The following is a 20,664-nucleotide window of genomic DNA, read 5'->3' on the forward strand; positions in this document are numbered from 1 at the left end:
ATCTCATACTGAAAAATTGCAAAGCTTTGAACACAGTGAGACCTGCGTTCATTCACTAGTTCTAAAAATAAAGCCCTTCGCATGAGCTAGTTGAAGCAGCACTTTATTTTTCAGAAATGTGAATATAGTTGGCATTCCAATTTTCCCTGTTGGAGTCAGCCCTTGTCAGTCACTTGTTCTGACAGGAGCACAGAAAAAAAGTATTAAGGAAGAACACTCACCATGGTCTTATTGTGGGACATGAATTATGGGAGGGGAATGTTTGCCAGTAGGTTTGCTGGGTTTTTTAAAATGGTTGAATGTGAAGCAAATAATGGTGACTTTATTGAGATTGTTATTGCTGAGACTTTATTTTGTGCATCCTATCATCTGTAACAAACATCCTGTCTGAATATAACAGTTCAGTTTCTGAGTACTGAGACCAAAGTAATAAAGAAGTATATGAATCTCCTCATAGAGCTACCCTGATTTTACTACTATGTAAGGTTTTATCTTTCTTCTGATCTCCTGGTAATTACCGCCTTAAAAGCCTTCAGACATCATATATTTTGCATGCATTGACTGAGTTTAAGCATATAAAGACAAGGATGTAATTACGACGGAGTTTTTGAGCCTTACTTAGTCAAAACTCATCTATGGCAGCAGCAGCTTTATTTGCTAAAAGGCTGAAGACGAAGGCCCAGAAACCCAGAACTAATGCAACATCAAACCATTCCAAATTTTTACATGGGTTTTGTGCTAGCATTTTTCTCGCTTATTTGCAAGCATGTTTTTTTCAAAGCATTCAGCATAGAAAGGGTTATGTTCACATCTGCACCCTGCAATACACGCTCTCCTTTACCAATTTACCAGAGCCTTCGCAACTGAGGTATTGCTAACACACGGAAACATGTTTACTAATGTGCAGACCGAGTGCTTGTGTCATTTCACATAAACTGTCACCCTTGCCCTGTTCCCCGCAGGTGCTAGCAGCTGGGGTCATTACACTTAACAGGGGAAGCTGATGGTTCACGCAATCATCTCTTCTACAGGAGTAATTTGTTTTTCAGTATTTTCACCTACTCTGAACAGGCCAAGGACTTCATACAGCTGATCACACCTGCTACACCAGTAGTTTTCTTTGGCGCTAGCCTTCAGGTATGCAGTTATTTTTGTACTCTGAAATACAAAATTGTGTGCAAGAAATTTCCATTTTGTATGTAATTACAGTGGCTCCCAAGCATAAGGCTGTTGCACAGTACAAAAGGTTTCTGTATAAAGAAGTAGCGGAAGTCAGCTCAGTAAACATTGAATCCTTGTACATCAAGAGACACATCAGATATTTACTGCAGATTATACATAGTCATCCTCTGGGAAGCTGAAGTATTTTTGGAGGATCACATAGGTTCTGGCCAGAATCTTATGTTATATTGAAAGCTTCTGAACTTGCAGAAAGGCACCCATTAGCTTCAAGCACCTAAAACACCTAAGCCCTGACACATTTTCACATTTTCAATAACTAAAATGGCACCAGACTACAAATTTTAAAAATCCTCTTTAGACATGTCACCTAAAGTTGTTATTAATTTATTTTCCTCCTCCTCATTCAAAAGCTCTATTGCAAGTTTTCTGGCTAATGACTGGAAGGGGTTACTTTTGTTTAAATAGCTTAATCCTTTCTCTATTAATAGATATCTCTAATCAAATGTTATCCGACCTTCTATTTCACCACAGAACCGAGTAAACTCAGCTGTTCAGGAACATGCCTTTCGGTGCCTAGAGTATTGTATTAAGATATCTTTGAAAAGCAAGACTTTAGGGGAGGAATAGCTTTGCAAGAACATCCTAGTATACATGTATAAGGAATGACTGGATTATTTAAGTTATCACAACAGGGGACTGTCAACACAGAGAAACCCATGCAAAGATGCATACAGGGTGATCCTGTGTTTTACAAGATACAAGTTTATTCCGAGAGTATTTCTAGTTCTAGTCCAATTTCAAAAGGTTTCTTCTGCCTACAGTTAAGATTTTCCTAGGTATTGAAGATGCTGTCAATCTCAAGAAAGAAAAATTAATTACTCCTCAGTTTTTCTGGGATTGTTGTAATGGGAAAGGCAGAATATCAGTCAAACTTACGAGGAACTTGAGACAAGAACATTAACTTTCTACATCAAAATCCAGCTCATTCAAGAGCAAAGCGTTCATTGACTACAGCAAGAAGTGGTCTGCATATGCCAAGTTCTCTTTTATGGAGAAGCGTATCTGCCGAAGAAAAGTATGCTTTGCGTTGGGTTGTGGCGAATGAAGAAAAGGAAAGGATGGTCAGCATTGAAATCCTCTTCCATAACCATGCAGAGCATAGCAATGCCAGCAGTGGCAGCTGCAGCTTCCACGCCTTCCTCATTCACGTCTACAAAAGCCTTGTGGACAATTTTAGAAAGAAAGAGGTCACGTGCCCCTGACATTCCTGACAAGTCAGCCTTGCCGCTGTCAAATACATCCAACAAGCCCATGGCGGATAAATCGGATTTAAGGTCATAGCTTTCTTCTAGCTTAAACTTTGGCAAATGCACATGAACATCAGTGGAATAGAGATGCTCTGGACATGTCCATTCCTGGAGCTTCTCTAAGGTAAGCTGCTTTTCCAGCTAGAATTAAAAAGACAGAGATCATTACATATCACCAGTGTAGAAATATTTCATTTTCAGTAACATTTACAAGGCTTTATGCAGCACTATACAACTATAAAGCAACTATACAAAAATGACCATACCCGTATCTTTGATAGCTACGTATAGATCAAACAAATGCTATTAAAATTAAGTGGAGTCAGTGCAGTTTTTACTTTACAAAGTAATGCAGACATTTGCTTCTTGCTGCAATGTACAGAAGGGAAAAACATGTACTGATAGCAACTAAACCCAGTCATTCTTACTGTTTAATCTAACTAAATGGAATTACATAATTAAAAACCAAGTAACAAAAATAATCATCAGAGAGCTTGAAGAAGCTGATGTGTTCCTGGTCATTTAATGGAAAACCGTCTCACTACTTTAAGGCTAAGAAAATAAAGACTTTCAAAAGTAATGAAAGAAAAGTTCTGTCATTAAAAAAAAATAAGTGTAGCAAGTTAATTCTCATAGTTAACTTTGTTTTCTCATTCTCCCTCATGGTTCAGTTCAGCAAGCCAAAGGACACATGAGCACAAGCTACAAAACCAGAACACAACTTCTCTTCTTGATGCAGCACATGCACATGTTCTTCACTGCAGTGCTAGTAGAGCATTGTCTAAAAATATGCTTGATGGATACAGGGCTCCGAGAACATGGGTTCATTAAGGCTTTAATTTTGCATGGCTGAACTTATCCATTAAATAACTGCATTAGCTGAGATGGGTCACCTTCTGCAGTCCAGTGGAGTCATCTTCAATGTCATCAGGTAACAGGACAATCATACTAAGTTCTCTTCCATCATAAGGCAGCTCTAAAATGCGGATCTTCACTTCAGGGATATACCCAAAACGAAATTTGTTTTTCTGATACATCATTTTCACTGTCTTTCTTTCATTCTGGATGGATAAAAGGTACCAAAAGTAACAGTTAAGAAAATACTAATTTAAAGAACTGATAGGAAACAAGTAAGTTAAAAATTGCATCCTTGCAAAAACTCTTCCTCCGTTATATCAGGTGATTGTAAAACTGCCTTTGTCATACTCCTGACTGTCTGTTTAACACCAGCTTCTTCTGAAGACATAATGAGTTTGTATTATATGTGTTTCTCCTTTGGCTTCTACAGCACAGTCCTCACAGAAACTGAAACAATTTCTTTGAGTTGCTGTACCTTTGTATTGTTCTAGCCCCCAAAATGACATTAAAAATCAACAACGATCAACTGTTCAGCATAAAGCAAATGACTGTATACAGTATCTTGTAAAGCTGTTAACATAAGCAGAATATAGAACAAGAAAATGGGGCTTAACCAAAATGTGCAAACGTTTTAATACTGTTTACCTAGCATCACAAACAGGCACAGTTCATAGCAGCTGAAACTGCTAGACAGAAACTCTGCTAGGCACAGACAGGGTCCTAATCTATATGTGAGAATCACCTCTGATAGTATTGCAGTAAGTGAGACAACAAATAGCTTGCTGAATACAGAAAAATACTAAGATCGATAAAAAACCCTTCAGGTGAACTGAAAAGATTAATGCAAGACTTTGTATTTTTTTATTATTTTATCTGTAAGCAAAGCTTCACTTTAGCACCTATATTATTTGACCTTTTCATTACATATATACTACCAAGGCATATCTGTATTACCTTATTTAACCGAAATGGCATGCCAGTGGTGTTGGCTTCTTTAAATTTCTCTGCCCAGCTCCCTTTGAAATAAATAGCGTTCACCAGTACGAGCCTGGTTGTGTTATCAACTGAGCCTTCAGACAGCAGATTAGGGATTTTACCTTCAGAGGGGGAAAAAAAAAGTCACAACAAAATCTTGTAATAAGTAAGTGGATGGCATATAAAACACACATGAAGAAACTGATGCCACAGAAATACTACAAATATAAAACTCTAGTCCATTCCTGTAATAAAGTGTGTTTCGGTACCTGTCTCTCTACTTCACCATAGTTTTTAATAGTACACACTACTATAACTTTTGATATACAGTAATTTGATGAAAATGTAATATTTTTAGCTTAAACTGTCACATATGACTCATCATACAAGAACATTAAACACATTTAGGATTACTGGATTTAGAAATATACATACAATATGGACTGGGACTACCTAAAACAAATTCTCCAGCTCATGAGTATAGATCTATGTTTAGACATCTCTCCTACACTCATTGGCCTGAAGACAAAAAATGTCAGTCTCAGGACTTACAGAACTGTTTAAATGTCTTGCTTAGGTATCTTCTGGTTCTGTCAACGCATCAAGTGAATATCCCAGGGCAAAATTAAACTGTTGTAAAGGCAGGAGAAAATAAAGCCTATTCCTGCTCCCAAAGTATGAAACACTACCAGTTACTTCATTAACCAAAGTAGTTTACCTTCAGTTTTCTCCTCTACCCACTGGTTAATTTCTTTCCTGGCTTCATCACAAGCCTGAAGAAAATCAACTGTAGCCAAATCAGCTCCATATAATTTCTGAGTATTAGTCAGGAAATCCTAGATTTTGGAATGATAAGAATAGCTTTCATTGCATGCAGATAAGAAAACATCTCTTTATGATGTAGATAAGGTGCATGTCATACAGATTATCACCTGCTCTGAGGTGGGGCTCTAACAGTGCACTGCCTGGGTGGTTTCTAGGGTTGGGTTGCTTTTTTTTTTCCCCCCTCTCAGAGTAAGCCTCATAGTACATTTGCCACATATATAGCTGATGGTGTGCTTACTGCAGGTGTTGCAATATTTACCTGTCATTCTCCTGAAATAGGCTCAAGCACAGCTAGGATAAAACTAAACTCTCCAAAAGAGCTGAAGATGGATAAAAATAGCAACCGAGGTACACACAAAGGTATAATTCACTGGTGAAGAGGTATGTTGTTTAGACATGTTGGGCAACCCCTCCCAAATAAATACAGTGTTTTAAAAAATACTTAAGTAATGTGGTACTAGACCAATGAAAATCCTAAAAAGCTGATTGCAACAGACACAGAGCTGGTTGCATCCTAAAAAGCCGGTTGCAACAGAGTGGGATGTTACGATAGTTGCTGTAAACTAAGAACCTAAACAAAAGATTTTTCTCTTGAGCCCAAGAGCAGCAGAACCAAACAAGCAATGAAAAGGATTTGCTGTGTAGCACCCTTTAGGTGAGATGCACAGATGCCTACAGATATGGAAATGCATATGCATGTATGCAACACTTTTGTCATCTGCCCAATAACATTTAGAAATATGCCTAGAAATACTTCATAAATACTCAAATAGCTGCATCTTCCCACCAGGTTCCACCACACCATCATGATCTGCACCAGCGTACCGGCAAAAAGCTGTAGGACTTCTCTCCAAAAAGCCGATTGGCAAGCCGTAAGAGATAGGGAGCATTGCTTCTGTTTATATCCATAGTCAGAGTCTGAAATCTTGAATGAACACCTTCAACTTTGTCAAAATGAAGCGTCTGAAATAACAGAACAGAACAAGCTGCTGCTACTACTGTCTTAAAAGAACATACAGTGTATCTATAGAGTAGGCCAGACCCAGCAGGTAGGTAGGCTGAAGAAAGAGGAAAGAAGAGGCTGGAAGCTGCTTAGAGACTTCGGCAAACCTCGAAGAATGAATGAAACTGTTTCTTGATGCTACGCTACCTGTGTCAGCCACCTGTATTAAGCTCCTAGTTTATACGTAGTCACAGCTGAAGCTGTTGATCACAACCCCGAGTCCTGTCCGCGTGACGTCTGCAGGCCTCCCCTCCGTGGACCACTGGGCACAAGGACTCATTCCCAGGTGGGGAATTGAAAAGAGACAATGCCATAGAGACACTTTAGCTTTCTTAGCTTTCTGGCTTCCCCCTTGGGCCCCAAGGGAACCTGGGGTTTTGCTTTTCAGAACATACAATCAACACTAGCACAGGTGAGGTCTTAAGAAAACTTAGAACAATTATCTTTTATGGTTTTATGAAAGTGTAACTACATATATATATATATTAAAAAAACCAAACCCTGTATCATCTTAAAAATCAAATGCATCACTGCAGTATCTCTTTACCAGTACCTCCTTTCCCAGAAGCAAGCTGGCCAGCCAAGGCTTACAGGTACGACAGCAGGAGCTGCCAGACCTCATTGACAGGGAAGACTAGATTAAAGCAGGGACATTCACATTCGAACTTAAATCATGTATTTCTCAGTAGGGAAGGCTGCTGTCAAACAGCCACTGGATTCAAAGGAAAGCCCTCATTTTATCTTACTGGGTTTTTGGTCAGGAATTGCTGCCCACATTAATGCAGGCTGTGTTGTACATACGAATAGCTGAGCAAGAACATCACGGAGACAACTTACAATAGGATTATGATCACAGAAACAAATTTCTATATGCTTGCAAACAGCCCTTGACAGTTATCAATCATTGCCTCCCTAATTAGCTATGTTTTCATAAGGAAAGCACTATGGTATGGGAACATGCATTACTGAAGGTGACTGCTGAAATACATTTTTTTCCTCAAGTTCCTTTTGCATGATTTCTGCTGTCAGTAGGTTTATCCTAGGTGGGGCTGTCAGTTTGATTACATGGCATATACATTCAAAGTCTGTTTGTACAAGTCGTGAGAAAATAATTTTATTGTCTTACTCAGTAGGCACAGCACCACTCAACAGTATAAAACAGTTCCTCCTTCAACAGTATAAAACAGTTCCTCCTAACGTCCAGAATACAAAGGTGAAATTGTTCATAGGCAAGTACATGATGATGACCGCAATGAGAAGTCTCATACGCCCTTTTGCACCAGCGGGCGTTAGCCTAACAAAGGGGAAAAATAATAGTGACTAAGTCCCTTCCGTGCAGGAGGCCTCTGGGGGAAACTGGCACAGTACTACGTATACCATTTTTGCATTTTATAATGAGTTTTTTTTAAATTATCCTACCTAACCTAAGGCTATGGTAAGAGTAAGCATGTGGGCCCAGCTCCTCTCACGTATCCAAGTGCCTAGCTGTTACTAAGATACTGATACTTAGGTAGCATCATCATGTATTATCATAGTTGTTCTGCTTTAAATATCAAACTATATATTGTGTTTCTTACAAAATACACAGTATTATTAGTATAAGCACACACCATTCGTAACCTTGTATTACAAAGCAATAGTTCTTTGTTGAAACGTCTCAATGAAAACTAGTAAGGCCATGCTGCTGGAAACGCTGGTCAATTTATATGGAGACTGATTAATTAATGAAATTAGTTTCCTACTTCGAGAATTAATAAGTGAAATCAAATAAGAAACAAGGGCCACAGCAAATATGGAAAGAGGGCTCTGGAGCCGGGCAGGCAGAAGGTAACCGCAGAAAGGAGCCCCAGGAAGACTCAGTGAGCATGACAGAAATCTTGTCCTGAGCACATAAAAATAATACCGTTCTGTCATTTTCCCTCCTCTAAACCACAACAATTTTTAATGTAAATAAAATATAAAGGAAAAGAGAATTATTTTCTTTCTACTAACCTTCAGCACCTGGGCCTCTGTATTACCTTTGGCCCCTAAAAGGACCATGGCCAGGGCAGCAGAGATACTGACAGGAGAGAAGAAAACATTTCCTGTTGGGTTGGTCTCATTAAACCTTCTGAGCAGATCAAGTGCAAATCTGCTGTTGGCATTACGCAGGCTCTCCATGGTTATAGCTGAAAAATAAAACAGTCAGTAAGGACTCTGGGAAACACTCTTCAAAAACCTAGCCTAACCTTGTGTGACTCTCAGAGTAGAGAGCGGATTGACCTGGTTGCAGCTGCGTACTGTCCTGGTTTCGGCTGGGATAGAGTTAATTTTCTTCCCAGTAGCTGGCACAGTGCTGTGTTTTGGATTTAGTATGACAATAATGCTGATAACACACTGATGTTTTAGTTGTTGCTAAGTACTGCTTACACTAGTCAAGGACTTTTCAGCTTCCCCTGCTCTGCCAGGTGCACAAGAAACTGGGAGGGGGCACAGCCAGAATAGTTGATCCAAATTGACCAAAGGGCTATTCCATACCATATGACGTCATGCTCAGTATAGAAACTGGGGGGGGGGGGTTGGCCGGGGGGCCAGTGATTGCTGCTCGGGAACTGTCTGGGTATTGGTCGGTGGGTGGTGAGCAATTGCATTGTGCATCACTTGCTTTGTATATTATTATCACTGTTATTACTATATTTTTATTATTACTACTACTATTTTACTTTATTTTGTTTCAATTATGAAACTGTTCTTATCTCAACCCAGGAGTGTTTCTCACTCTTACTCTTCCAATTCTCTCCCACATCCCACCGGGGCAGGGGGAGTGAGCGAGCGGCTGCGTGGTGCTTAGGTGCTGGCTGAGGCTAAACCACAACAGTACAGAAAGAGCAAGAATTTCATTGTCAGTGCATCTGCTTCAAAAAAAAATCAGTCACATTGAGAAAGCCTATTTTTTTTTTTTTTTTACACATAAATTGCATATCCCAGCCTTCCGTATCACATTAACTTTAGAGACATTATTTTAAAAAATTCCTTGCTTTCTACCTTAAAATGGGAAGTTTATGTGCCAGCAGGATTGCAGGTTAACGTCTTTCAGTCTCACAGTCCCACCACACCCCAGAAAGCTCACTCATGCAGCCTTCCCCCCAGGTCTTCTACCTGCATCCCGCACAGAAAGCATTCACGGTCACTGCTCGGGGAGATTAAGACACCTTTCAGCAAGCTGCCCATCTTCACGGCACAAACCATGCCGCAAAAAGGTGTCAATCCTGCCAAAGTCTTTAAGTATACGCTTACCTTCAGCAGTGCAAAGCACCACTATTTTCACCAGCCTGCTCTGCTGAGAACAAGCGAGCTGCCTGCATGCTGCATGCAGGTACAAATGCACCTGAGTCCCAACAGGGCTGAGCAGCCCTAAACGCACGGGCAGAGAGCCCGGGGGCTTTGCCAGCTGAAGGCGACTTACCAGCTAGCGAAAGCAGAAGCGAAGCGCAGAACAGACAAAGCTTCAGGGCTGACGCTGCGCAGCCAGAGCAGCGATTCTTTTAGGCGAGATGCTCCCGAAGAGGCCCTTGGAGCCAGATGGAATGAAAGGTACGAGGGCTGGGTCAGGTGCAAAAACCTACGCAACGGCTAGAGTCATTACTGCTTGATACTGCAAAACCTTCCTGCCCGTCCAGCTCGATTCCTGCTTCTCTTTGCTTGTTTGCAGCAGGATTTTTTGGATTTGGCTGTTTCTAGCTTGTTTCCCCAAGGAGTTTCATTTTAGACGCAGGCATTTGCGCATCTACCCCCAGCAACCAGTGCAGCAGCCCGCTAATACTGTTACAAGTACTGTCCAGACCCAACCTCATGGAGGAGTTTGCACCAGAATTTGGGTATTTCCAGAACAGGAACTGCAAAATAACACCGCCTGCCTCCACTGCCAGATGGATAAACGCCCTGCATCTTTGCAATGTTATCTAGCTCTACGCCAAAAAAAGATCCCAAACCGAAATAAAAACCCCCACCCCTAACACGAACCCAAAAGCGTACTTTTACTTTCATTTACTTAGACCACCGCACCGTGCAAGCGTTTCACCGAAGCCAGCCGTTTTGTAGCCCCCACCCCAAGGCTGCCCGAGCGGCGCCGGCCGCCCCGCGCAGACCCCGCCGCCGAGGTGGGGGGGGGGGGGGGGGAAGGAAGGGCGGAAAAAATTCCGCTTGTCGTCCCTTTATCTCCCCATTCCTGTATAAAGCTCCGGGGGGCAGGGGGGTCCCCCGACGCCCTCCCGCCCCGCGGAGCCCCAGCCCAGCCAAGGGCCGCCTGCCTACCTGCGCGGAGCGGCGCGGAGCGGAGCGGAGCCGCCGGACCGGCCGAGCCCTCCCGCACGGCGGCGGGGCGGGGCGGGGCGAGGGGCGGGCGGCGGGGACGGGAGCCCCCGATCGCCGCCGCCCCGGCTCTCCCGGGGGAGGCCTGCATTTCCCGGCGAAGGAGAGCAGGGGACCTCGGGAGCCTGGTTAAAAAAACAAAGCGCACGGGCGGCACAGGATTGGGGGTTTTTTTGCCCCGTGGGACAGGCTCACCGCGGCCGCCTAGGGTAGCACGTCTCTCCCATCCCATCGCGCTGCTTTGCTTATGCTCAACGTTTAGGTCACAATTATCTTTACTTTTTTTAATGTAAACGCTTGGCTTCGGAGCCCTTTGCTGTAAAGGCTCTCTGCTGCCAATCCTTGCCAGGCCAAGCCGAAACCTCACAGCAACCCAAGTAAGCACCTCAGGTTTGCAGTATTCAGAAAATCCCATGTTTAACAATGAATTCCAAACAAGCTCCATAGAAGCTGATTGTCCTCTTATCAACCAAATAAGTTCACAGAATGCTTTGGGTTGGAAGGGACCTTGAGAGAGATCATCTAGCCCACCCCCCCTGCAAGAACCAATTGTTTTCTTCATACTGCAGATTAAAAAAATGAATAATTTATGGTTGGAAAAAAGAAAGAGTCCTACAGCACTTACAGTTCTTTTATTATTTCAGGAACAGAAACAGCAAACCAAACCACTGCATTATGAAAGCTATTTCAGCTGCGTCTTTGGTATTACACAGTTAAACTGGGAACAGGCTGCCAAAGACTCCTTTCCTCTCCAGGGAATGTATCAAGACATTAGATGGACGAGTCTGGAAGGAAAAAAAAAAAAAAAAGAAAAAAAAAGAAAAAAAAGGGGGGGCATAGGAAGAAGAAGGGGGAAGGGAGCTAAACATGTGTTCCAGCCTCATCAGAAACAAAATTAACTTTGGCCTTTCCTATGAGATGTCACTGCCCAAGCTGCTGCCCAATGGCCACAAAAAGTGAAATGCAATGGGGCCTGCAAGGACAGATGAAGTGTTCGCTGAGCAAGTGGGATGTTTCTTGTGTCAGCAAGAAGCTGGAGACCTCTGCACTCAGCTGCACAGGGCAAGAGAGCTGTTGTAAATGGCAGATGCTGCATATGTCTAAGTGGCTCTGTAATTCTATTCAAGCCAGAGGTGAAGACCACAGAAGTGGATTCAGGCACAGTAGAAAGAGGCAATTAGTGCAAAAAGAGTAGCCCTATTGTAAAGAAACAGAGCGTTATTGTGTAATGGCGGCTTTTTGGCCAAGACATCTCCTTTTTAGGGAGAGCAAAACCTGCCACAAAACAAAATGCTAGAAGTTTTGTTGTGCCAGATGAAGAAGAGGAAGGGATGATCAGCAGTGAATTCTGCAACAATCGGTGCACAGCGCAGTACCATCACTCCTGCAGTGGCAGCTGCTGCTTCCGTGCCTTCTTCGTTGACTTCCACAAAGGACTTGTGAACTACTTCAGAGAGCACCAGGTCACTGCCAGCTGAGATTCCCGAGAAGTCTGCCTTCTCTAAGTCAAATGCATCAGGCATTCCCATGCTGCTCAGAAGGGGTTTCAGATCATAATCTTCTTCCAGTTTAAATCTGGGTAAAGACACCCTCACCTCTGTACAGTCCATCATGTCAGGATTGATCCAATCTATCAGCTTCTCATATGTAAGTTCTCTTTCCAGCTAAAGGAAAAACCCAGAAGTTACACAGTTAAAATGACAAGTCAGTTTTACACAGCTAAAAGTGGCTATTACTGTGTTTGTTTACACAGTGCATAATATGCATCTTTTTTCCAGGGTTTAGAGGGTCTCAAGCCAAAAGTGCAAGTTATTCTCACTAGAGACTACAGCCCCAGCTGAGATCAATCCCATTTGTTTTTTGGTAGATAGAATAAGGATCAGTCCCTTCCACACAAAGTTTACTTTTATAAAACATGGTAGATTGGGCTTTTTTTACATTTTTACATATGGGAAGCAAAGGCACAGAAGAACTGATGACAAGGTCCCAAAAGGAACTGAACCCAGTTCTTGTTTCTCTTAACAACAGGTTCCTCCTTCAGGTTGACAGGCTGATGAAAAAGTCTGCTCGCAATGCCCTTTGTAGTCAGTGTTAGAAAGCCTTATTAATAAATTCCTTGTCCAGAGCATGAAATATCCAAAATTTGTATCTAATCTCCACTACAGAAGAGATTCCACGCTTTCCTGTGAGCCTGTTTCCAGGTGGTAGGCCACAGACAATCTGCCAGCTGTTCAGAACAGAAGATCTACGGGACGAGCTATAGGGCTTCCTAAGAGCTCCCCCAAATCCCCTCTCACTATACATGATGCTCACCATACTATGCCTTCACCACAACCTCCGCTAACCTCTGCTCCTGAAAAGGGTCAGGTCTTCTTCCAAAGCCTCTGGCTAAGGGTGCAGCACACAGCTTGACCAGTACTGATATAAGGCATGCCAGTCACCTTGGGGGCAGGGAGGTGTGGGACATTTCAGCTACAGTTGAGCACTGACGACATACTAGCTTTGGAATTGAACTGCAGGTCTATATGCAACATCAAACTCTCTTCCCTGGAAGGATGCAGACTGTCTTTGCATTTAGCTCAACAGCTTACACTTTCCAAGCCAGTGGATCCATCCTGGATTGCATCAGGGAGAAGGATGATCATGCTGAGTTCATTACCGACATAAGGGAGCTCAAGGATTTTGGTCTGGAAGTCCCCAATATAGGTCATGTTAAATTTATCCATCTTAAACATCATCTGCACAGGTTTGGTCTCTTTCTAAAAAGGAAGAGATGTCAACAGTTAGTACTGAGCTAATAATGGTCTCAAAATATGAAGCAGGCATCCAGTTACTCAGGGCTTTTTAGAATTTGACTAAAGAGAACTAAACACACCACAGAGTACAGCCCCACCACTGTCTTCCATAAAGCAAAAGATAAGAAGTAAGGATCCCTGAGATTTAACTTTTAATTACTAATGTGGAAATGTCTGTGAAGTTTCCTTTAAGGCACAGAGGCAAGGACACATAAATTTGCTCACTTAAGAACTAGTGGCAAGCACTAAACAGAGTTGGTAAGAAGCAGGGCCCACATTCCTTGCTTTAAATGAATACAAAACAAATTCAATGTAGGTGCTTTCATTTTTAGTCCATGTGGCTCCAAGTGCTATAACAAAGAGGAATTAAAGTTTTCTAAAATGATACTAAAAAATGCCAAGAAAGTGAGAGCATTATTTTGAATTCTTAAAAGTCACATGGATAGTAGGGAGGGGAAAGCTTTTTCTTAATTTCATTCTCTGCTATCTCCTTCCATTTTCACAGGGAGCATCAGCCACTATTGTTTATGTCATTATTTCCTCCTTTTCAGTTTAGAGTTTCACTGCTTTCTCCCTTACCTTCACAAGATAACTATGCAAGTAGTTTTTTGTTTTCAAAAGAAAGCCCACTGAAACAATGCCCACAGAGAACATGGCAGAAATTATTTTGCAGCAGCAATGACACATGAAAAGGATGGATAAGCAAAGAAAAGGGCACACAGCACATGAAAATCATCCAGCAAGTCGTAAGAAGTGCAAGCATCACAGAAATAATGTCACAGGACACAGGAAAGGCTCCTGGGACATTAATCTTTGCTACTGGACAGATTGTAAAATAACTAGCTTAAAACTTCAGGTTACACCTGGGATTTCCAACTGCTCATTTGAGCTTACTCAGACTTCTGCAGCTCATCAGTGGCTAGTCATTAGTAGGATGAAAATACAAACTTAAGCCATTTAGTTTTAAAAGGACAGAGATGTGCAGTTGTTTACGTATCTAAAAGTGAGCTCCTTGGGTGAGCCATGGCAGCATTCCCCAACCTTACATCTTACAACTTTCTCCAATAGTCACCTGGATCCCAAAGACTGGGATCTTTTTTTTTTTTAATCTTAAAATAATAATAATTGCCTGAAGAAGACTTACATTCAGAAGTTTCTGCACACGTAGAAGTGCTCTTTTCTCCCTATACCCTAAAGGAACATTTCTTTTCTTATCCACACCACAGTTTTATGCTAAAATAATCAAGTTCACTGACTTCTGTGAAATTGTTCACAACTCTCAAATAGGCTGACAGCTTCACTTAACTGTCGTCTTCTCCTCAGTTCTGTTTTATGTTCTGTAACTATGTAGAGGGCTACCTCTCTCAAACAAACAAGAAGGGTAAAGGAAAAGAGACAGAATGAAAGAAATAATTGTTATATTAAAGTTTCTAGTAATTATGTGAAACTTAACAGAAACTCAACAAAGAGAGTGTTCATATTAAAGGGAGGTGCTATAAGGAATTTCATACAGCCCACCCAAGCTAACCTACTTGAACGATTCTTCAGAGTTAAATGTATTCATTTCAGAGTACTTCAGAGTAACAGTGTATTGTCAGCATTTTAGCACATCATACCTTGTTAATATGAAATGGCATTTCTGCTGTTTGCTCCTTGTTGAACTGCTTTTCCCAGTTGCCTTTGAAATAGATGGCATTCACCAACACAAGTCTGGTCAGTGAATCAAGAATCCCCTCCGCCAACAGGTTCTGAATTTTACCTTTATGATACATAGAAAAAACCCTCCAATTTTTAACAGTTCAACATGTATCTAATTATTATCTAATATAGTATCTACTTGGTAATTAATACATGATAGATAAGAGAATTATGTACCAAACAGAGCAAGAGCTCAGTGTTTGCGGTTTTTTCATTCACAATATTCTATCTTGAAATAGCTTTTTACCCAAGCCCTGGCTGCCATTAAATACAACAGGGCATTGTGCAAAACACTCACCCTCAGTCCTTTCCGCTACCCAGCTATTTATTTGTTTTCTGGAATCCTCCCAAGCATGCCTGAAGTCAGTCTGTTCTAGTCCAGCATGGTACAATTTCTGACTCGACTCTGTAAATGACTAACACGGACATTCAAAACAGCTTTTCAGCAATATATTTTACTCTAATTCAGCCACAGACAATTCTTAAATACACTAAGAAAATCTGCCCGCCTTCCTCCCCCAGCTTCATACAGAGTCATCGAAGTTTTGTCTGACATGTTCCTATTAGGTTTTTATACCACCTATTTGAACTAGGAATTGTCCACTGTATATTATTAAGTCAAATGGCTTGTTTACCATGCTAAAAAGTTCTACATAACTTAACGGAGAAATGACATGGCTAGTTTTGGGGGTTTTTTGCTTCAGTATGAGAATATATGATTTTGTAAGCTGCTCTCTACATAAGTTTCATTGATAAACCTCTCAGACTAACAGAAAACTTTTAGTTCAGAGGGAAAACTGATTTTTCTTGAGAGACGAAAAATCACACCTTCTCTCCAATTTAATATAGTTAAGACCTTTATTACATAGATGCAAAGTTTTAGAGTACAATCCATGTAATTTTTATCTACTAGACAAATTAAACACTAGCATTCTTCATAAAAAGAATCACTGTAAATCACTCCCGGGGGGGCGGGGGGGTGGGGGGTGGAGTGTGGAGGGGAAGAGCCTTGCATCTTCTTGCTTCTAGGGAAGCATCTAAAGGAACACGTATAACACAGTATCTATTATCCTTATTTACATCTTCTGATAAGGTAAATCTCAAAAGTCATGTACTGCTCTCAGGATGTTGTCTGAATGAATTACATGACAGAGAAAAACTGCAAAATACTGCCCATGCTGAAGAGCGGTAACAATTCTTTTTTATCATATTTACACACGATCAAGGGAAAAGCAATACGTCAACCATTTGTCCCACAGCCAAAAATATGAATGGATCACGGAACCCTGAAGATTTAGAGTCTGATGGATTTTATAGTGCTTTGCACCAGTTGTGCATTCAGATCACACTACCTAGAAGGAGCTTCTCCACCAAGTTCAGATACCAGGCTTTGGCACAATCTATCACAATGGTAGGTCTCAGCCTAGAAAATTTGGGAAGTAAAACCCAAAGCTTGCCTTTGGCTTCCAAAGGAAATAGGTAGCAAGTACACTATACTAAAAAAATGCCACAAATTTAACAATAACTTACCGAGAGAAACTCAAATGTCTGTTCTCCATAAAGTCGGTTAGCAGTTCTCAGTATATATTTGGTGTTTGGATCATTAATTTCAGAGAGAAGTGATTGATACCCATTGTGAGCATCCTCAGCTTTGTTCAGAGAAAGTACCTGTAGAAAGACAAACATCCTCAGAGGAGTCCATGACTTCTCTAAACACACTTGCTTCAGCACTTTTTTTTTTTTTTAAATGACTTTTGAGTTTAAAAACTGTGATTTGAAGACAAAAGATTTTTCATCACACCTCCCATCTGGAACTTATCATGCAAGTCACATATGACACAACCAGCCAAATGTTGTACAAGTAATAAATTAGGGTGCAGAAGAGTCAGCAGTATTTAGGTTCCCTCACTCAAGCCAAGCATTAGAGGATCACAGAATGGTTGAGGTTGGAAGGGACCTCTGGAGGTTATCTGGTAAAACCCCCCCGCTCAAGCAGGACCACCTAAAGCCAGTTGCCCAGGGCAGTGTCCAGACAGATTCTGAGTATCTCCAAGTATGGCAATAATATAACATAACTTTGGAGAAACTTTTATAGATTTAAATGAAAACAAAGTATGTGTTTATATTTGTCTCCACTTTGCAAAAGAGGCAAACATAATAACAAAAGTGACTGATTATGCATTTAATACTGTCAATTACATATGTAAAAAATATGCCAAGTGGTATTTGCCACCTGAGCAAGTTTAAAAAAAATTAAAGCAAGGTGCAGCTACCATTCTGACATGCATACAGGATGGATTTTAGATTTTTTTTTTTATGTGCCTGGCTACATTTTCAAAACACGTATAGTCTAATATTAAGCCCAAAGAAGATAGAATATTTTATGTAGCTAGAGATTCATCAAACCTACAAACCTAAAAAAAAAAAAAAAAATCCTAGGTACCTCTTAATTGAAGGAAGATCTCTCCCTGTCAAATACCAAAAGCACAAAAACCCCACACACAACAAAAACCAGGAACCTCTTAATTTCATGCTGAAGGAAGATCCCCCTATAAAAACAGTTACTGCTTACATACATACTAAAGTAAGACCTCTGCTCTCCGAGACCAGAATGACAATAATAGTTTAGCATAAGTGCAGGTCACAGACATGACCACAGATTTGTTGTTCATATGGTCCCAAATTCAATACACCAAGTTTATTTAGACATACCTTTGCTATTTGAGCTTCGGTGTTACCTTTTGAACCCAGCAAAATCATAGACAACGCAGAAGAAATACTAAAAGGAGAAAAGAATAGATTCTGCCCGCTTTTGTTCTCACACAGCTTTCTTAAGAGGTCGAGTGCAAAAGTGGTATTTGCTGCACGGAGGCTATCCATGGTTCAGAGCCTGAGAGATAAAACACAAAACAAGAACAGCTCAAATATATTTGAATACAAACTGGAAAGTTATTTCTGTCTTTTATATTTCTCAGTATGAACTATGCAGCACGTGTCATAATTAGGCTAGAAAATTATTATCTCACTGAAAAACTGATTTGGTGGAACAAGCACCTTAAATCCCGTACTAGGCACTTGAGTCACTTTAGGGATTTTTTGTTTGCTTTGCTATTTCAATCCCATACCTGTAACAGAGACAGCAATTCCCAACGGTGTCATTAGACTCTTCACTGGGTAAATAATATTACATCTTTTGAAATTATCACATACAACAATATTTTGTTTAGGATTTATTAAAACAAGTCTCTTTTGACTTCACAGAGACAATTATTTGTCTTTATAGGAAAACCAGAGCAAAAAGTTAGGCATCAGAATGGCAGAATTATAAACTCTTACCTTCTCTAAATCTATGTATCTTCAGTGTACCTTCAGCTTACTTGTATGTGTGCACGCTGTGTTTTAAACCTAACAGCCAGTCTGGTAGAAGTAAGTGGAATGATTTGACCTACAAGATTAAAAAAGAAAAGAAAAGAAAAAAGTTATTTCATCAGCAGGACAGATTACTGTAATTCCCTGCTGTAGTACAAAGAAAAATCAAAGTCCATTTCAGTTCCATTTTACTGCCTATGACACAAACACACACAGTAAAGAGACCTGCTTATGGATGACTTTATGGTACTTTATTTACACTTCAGTATGTGTAACTTGATGCCTGTCATACTCTATATACATCACCTGTGTCAGTAGTTAACTAATCTAAGATTAAACCACACACCTATAAAAGGAGCAATAAATACTAGAATGCTGAGTTAACTACAGATAAGTATCACTAAACATCGTAAGATATCAGCTGGTAGTAAAGGTTTCCGTGGGTTTTTTTCCCCTTAAGGCACTGCCTAGTGTTTATATATTGCTACAAAATACAAAACCAACACCTAACTCATATTACTAATTCATTATCTCAAACAAATAAGTGGAAAGAACAAGTTTCTGCATGCATGATTTTCCACCTAAGAAAATTTCTTGCTAGTAGCTTCGCAATAAATAGTAGTAACTTTCCTCCTGTTTCTCTTCTCCCATAACTGAAAGAAAAAAAAAAAAGGCAAGCTTGGATGGAAATAATCCTCCAATTCTGTCTGAAATGATTCATTTAACTACATGTACTTTACAGCATGAGTAGGAAGCACTTAGTATTTTCAGTTCATGTTGGTTGCAATGAAGACCAGAATTTTGCTACTGTTCTGATACCTGTCAGATTGCTAGCAAGAAGGTTTTTTGACCTGGAGGTCAAAACGCACAGGAACAGTGACAGCAGCAAGCAGTATTATCTAGAAAGTTTTCTGTAGGGCTTCCATGACAGACAAGAATTTACAGACAAAAGGACACAACTCATACTATTTGCCTACCTGAAAATCAGTGCATTTAACAAAATTGTAAGTAATATTTCAACAGCTGGGACACAAGGCTAGGAGTTATATCTCTACAGTTATCCATGCTTTCTCTGCAGCTCATGAACAGCAATGTAACTACTGATACCCTTCTCATCAGAGCGGTTTTGGAAAGAATACAGAATGACTGCACAAAAATGGAACAAAAACCGTACAATACAAGTACATATTTGTCAGTCGATTGTGAACTACTTGCTGCAAAACCCTCAGTGATCAGAGGACTTGCCCACAGTAACTCATTCCTCACTCTGGTCTCCCCATGGGCTCTGTAGGTCAGTGGTGAGGCACTCGCGCGGAGGTTTCTGGATGCACTGGCCCTGTGTATTCCTACTACTATGAATTCGAAGCATATATTCTCAGTGGTAGACACCTATGCTTTAGGACAGTCTTTATGGACAGAAAGGCTGCACCTAGATTAAACAGCAGATACACACTGCAGCATCTCCCCCAACTACCAGTTTTGCCATGCGGGAACCTGGCCAGAGCAGGGTGCAGCCATCCCCCAGCCTGCAGCTGAAGAGACACATCCCACCAAAACTACAACACAGATTAACACCTGGTATATGTGGATGCCTCCCCACCTCAGCTCAGCTGCCTCAGAGGAATCACAAGCCAACTGTTTCAAATGCAAGCAAAGGGGGAACTCAGGGTGGTGAACATCAGGCATCCATCTCCACAGAGGAAGCTGTGGCTGCAGCACAGAGGCCCCTTTTCCCGTCCCCTGAACCAAAGCATGCTTTCTTGAGAGAAAGGGGTGCCATTCAGAATTTGGAGAGTTGGGAGTGATGTTAAAACACTGGCAGGGTAAGATCTCTGGCAGCTCCAGGTAACAGCTCCCCACCTCGCCAGGGGCAGGCGGTGGGACACGGGGGATGATGGAGCCCTGCAACTGCCCAGCACTGCCGGCTCTCGCCCCCATGTACCTCAGCAGGAGCGGGGAGGGGCAGGAAGGAACCCCAAAGATCCGACGCTGTCCCAGTACACTCAGGCACAAGAAGCCAAGGGTTTAGCACTCATCAGGGCATAGGCTGGGGAATAGGAAAGGAGCGAAAAGACCCTCCTCCACCCTCGCACTGGACTTGGCCCCATGAAACACGGAAAAACTCAACATTTCCGCGGTGCCCCCGTCACTCCTATGCATAAAAAGCATTCCCTACACACCAGCTGACAAGAAGCAGACACCCGTCACGAAAGGGGGGGGGGGGGGGGGGGGGATAAAAGCAACACCATACAGCCTCTGCTTCTTCAAAAGAAATGACAAGCGCAGGCTTCCCAGAAAACGA

General features: G+C 41.3%; 2 protein-coding genes across 5 annotated transcripts; both read right to left on the reverse strand.

Annotated features, from left to right (window-relative positions):
* Window positions 1-373: 373 nt before the first annotated feature.
* Window positions 374-10,473, reverse strand: LOC104027535 (leukocyte elastase inhibitor). 2 transcript variants are annotated; one of them, XM_075728208.1, is made up of 7 exons: window positions 10,444-10,473; window positions 8,143-8,318; window positions 5,973-6,110; window positions 5,041-5,158; window positions 4,302-4,444; window positions 3,383-3,550; window positions 374-2,630 (listed from the first exon to the last, which is right to left on the reverse strand). In XM_075728208.1, exons 2-7 carry the CDS (start codon window positions 8,308-8,310, stop codon window positions 2,229-2,231), a joined length of 1,137 nt encoding a protein of 378 aa, XP_075584323.1. In that variant the 5' UTR covers window positions 8,311-8,318; window positions 10,444-10,473; the 3' UTR covers window positions 374-2,228. The 2 variants fall into 2 exon arrangements, with proteins under 2 accessions (XP_075584323.1, XP_075584322.1); XM_075728207.1 differs by lacking the exon at window positions 10,444-10,473 and adding an exon at window positions 9,596-9,623.
* Window positions 10,474-11,362: 889 nt separating this feature from the next.
* On the reverse strand, window positions 11,363-20,633 carry LOC104024087 (serpin B6). Of its 3 annotated transcripts, none has more exons than XM_075728206.1 (8): window positions 20,614-20,633; window positions 18,330-18,438; window positions 17,706-17,883; window positions 16,524-16,661; window positions 15,292-15,409; window positions 14,912-15,054; window positions 13,092-13,259; window positions 11,363-12,164 (listed from the first exon to the last, which is right to left on the reverse strand). In XM_075728206.1, exons 3-8 carry the CDS (start codon window positions 17,871-17,873, stop codon window positions 11,760-11,762), a joined length of 1,140 nt encoding a protein of 379 aa, XP_075584321.1. In that variant the 5' UTR covers window positions 17,874-17,883; window positions 18,330-18,438; window positions 20,614-20,633; the 3' UTR covers window positions 11,363-11,759. The 3 variants fall into 3 exon arrangements, with proteins under 3 accessions (XP_075584321.1, XP_075584319.1, XP_075584320.1); XM_075728204.1 differs by lacking the exon at window positions 20,614-20,633 and adding an exon at window positions 19,792-19,816; XM_075728205.1 differs by lacking the exon at window positions 20,614-20,633 and having other exon boundaries at window positions 18,330-18,466.
* Window positions 20,634-20,664: the final 31 nt, after the last annotated feature.

Source organism: Pelecanus crispus, chromosome 2, assembly GCF_030463565.1.
Source record: "Pelecanus crispus isolate bPelCri1 chromosome 2, bPelCri1.pri, whole genome shotgun sequence".
Classification (NCBI taxonomy): Eukaryota; Metazoa; Chordata; class Aves; order Pelecaniformes; family Pelecanidae; genus Pelecanus; species Pelecanus crispus.

Excerpts from the sequence above, each read along its gene's own strand:
- LOC104027535 (XM_075728208.1), bottom strand. The coding sequence starts at position 8,310 with ATGGAGAGCCTGCGTAATGCCAACAGCAGATTTGCACTTGATCTGCTC. Across the intron at positions 5,159-5,972 it reads AGTCCTACAGCTTTTTGCCG|GATTTCCTGACTAATACTCA; the intron begins GTACGCTGGTGC and ends TCCAAAATCTAG. Across the intron at positions 3,551-4,301 it reads TGCCATTTCGGTTAAATAAG|AATGAAAGAAAGACAGTGAA; the intron begins GTAATACAGATA and ends TTATCCATCCAG.
- LOC104024087 (XM_075728206.1), bottom strand. The coding sequence starts at position 17,873 with ATGGATAGCCTCCGTGCAGCAAATACCACTTTTGCACTCGACCTCTTA. Across the intron at positions 13,260-14,911 it reads TGCCATTTCATATTAACAAG|AAAGAGACCAAACCTGTGCA; the intron begins GTATGATGTGCT and ends CTTCCTTTTTAG. Across the intron at positions 12,165-13,091 it reads GATCCACTGGCTTGGAAAGT|CTGGAAAGAGAACTTACATA; the intron begins GTAAGCTGTTGA and ends TTTTTCCTTTAG.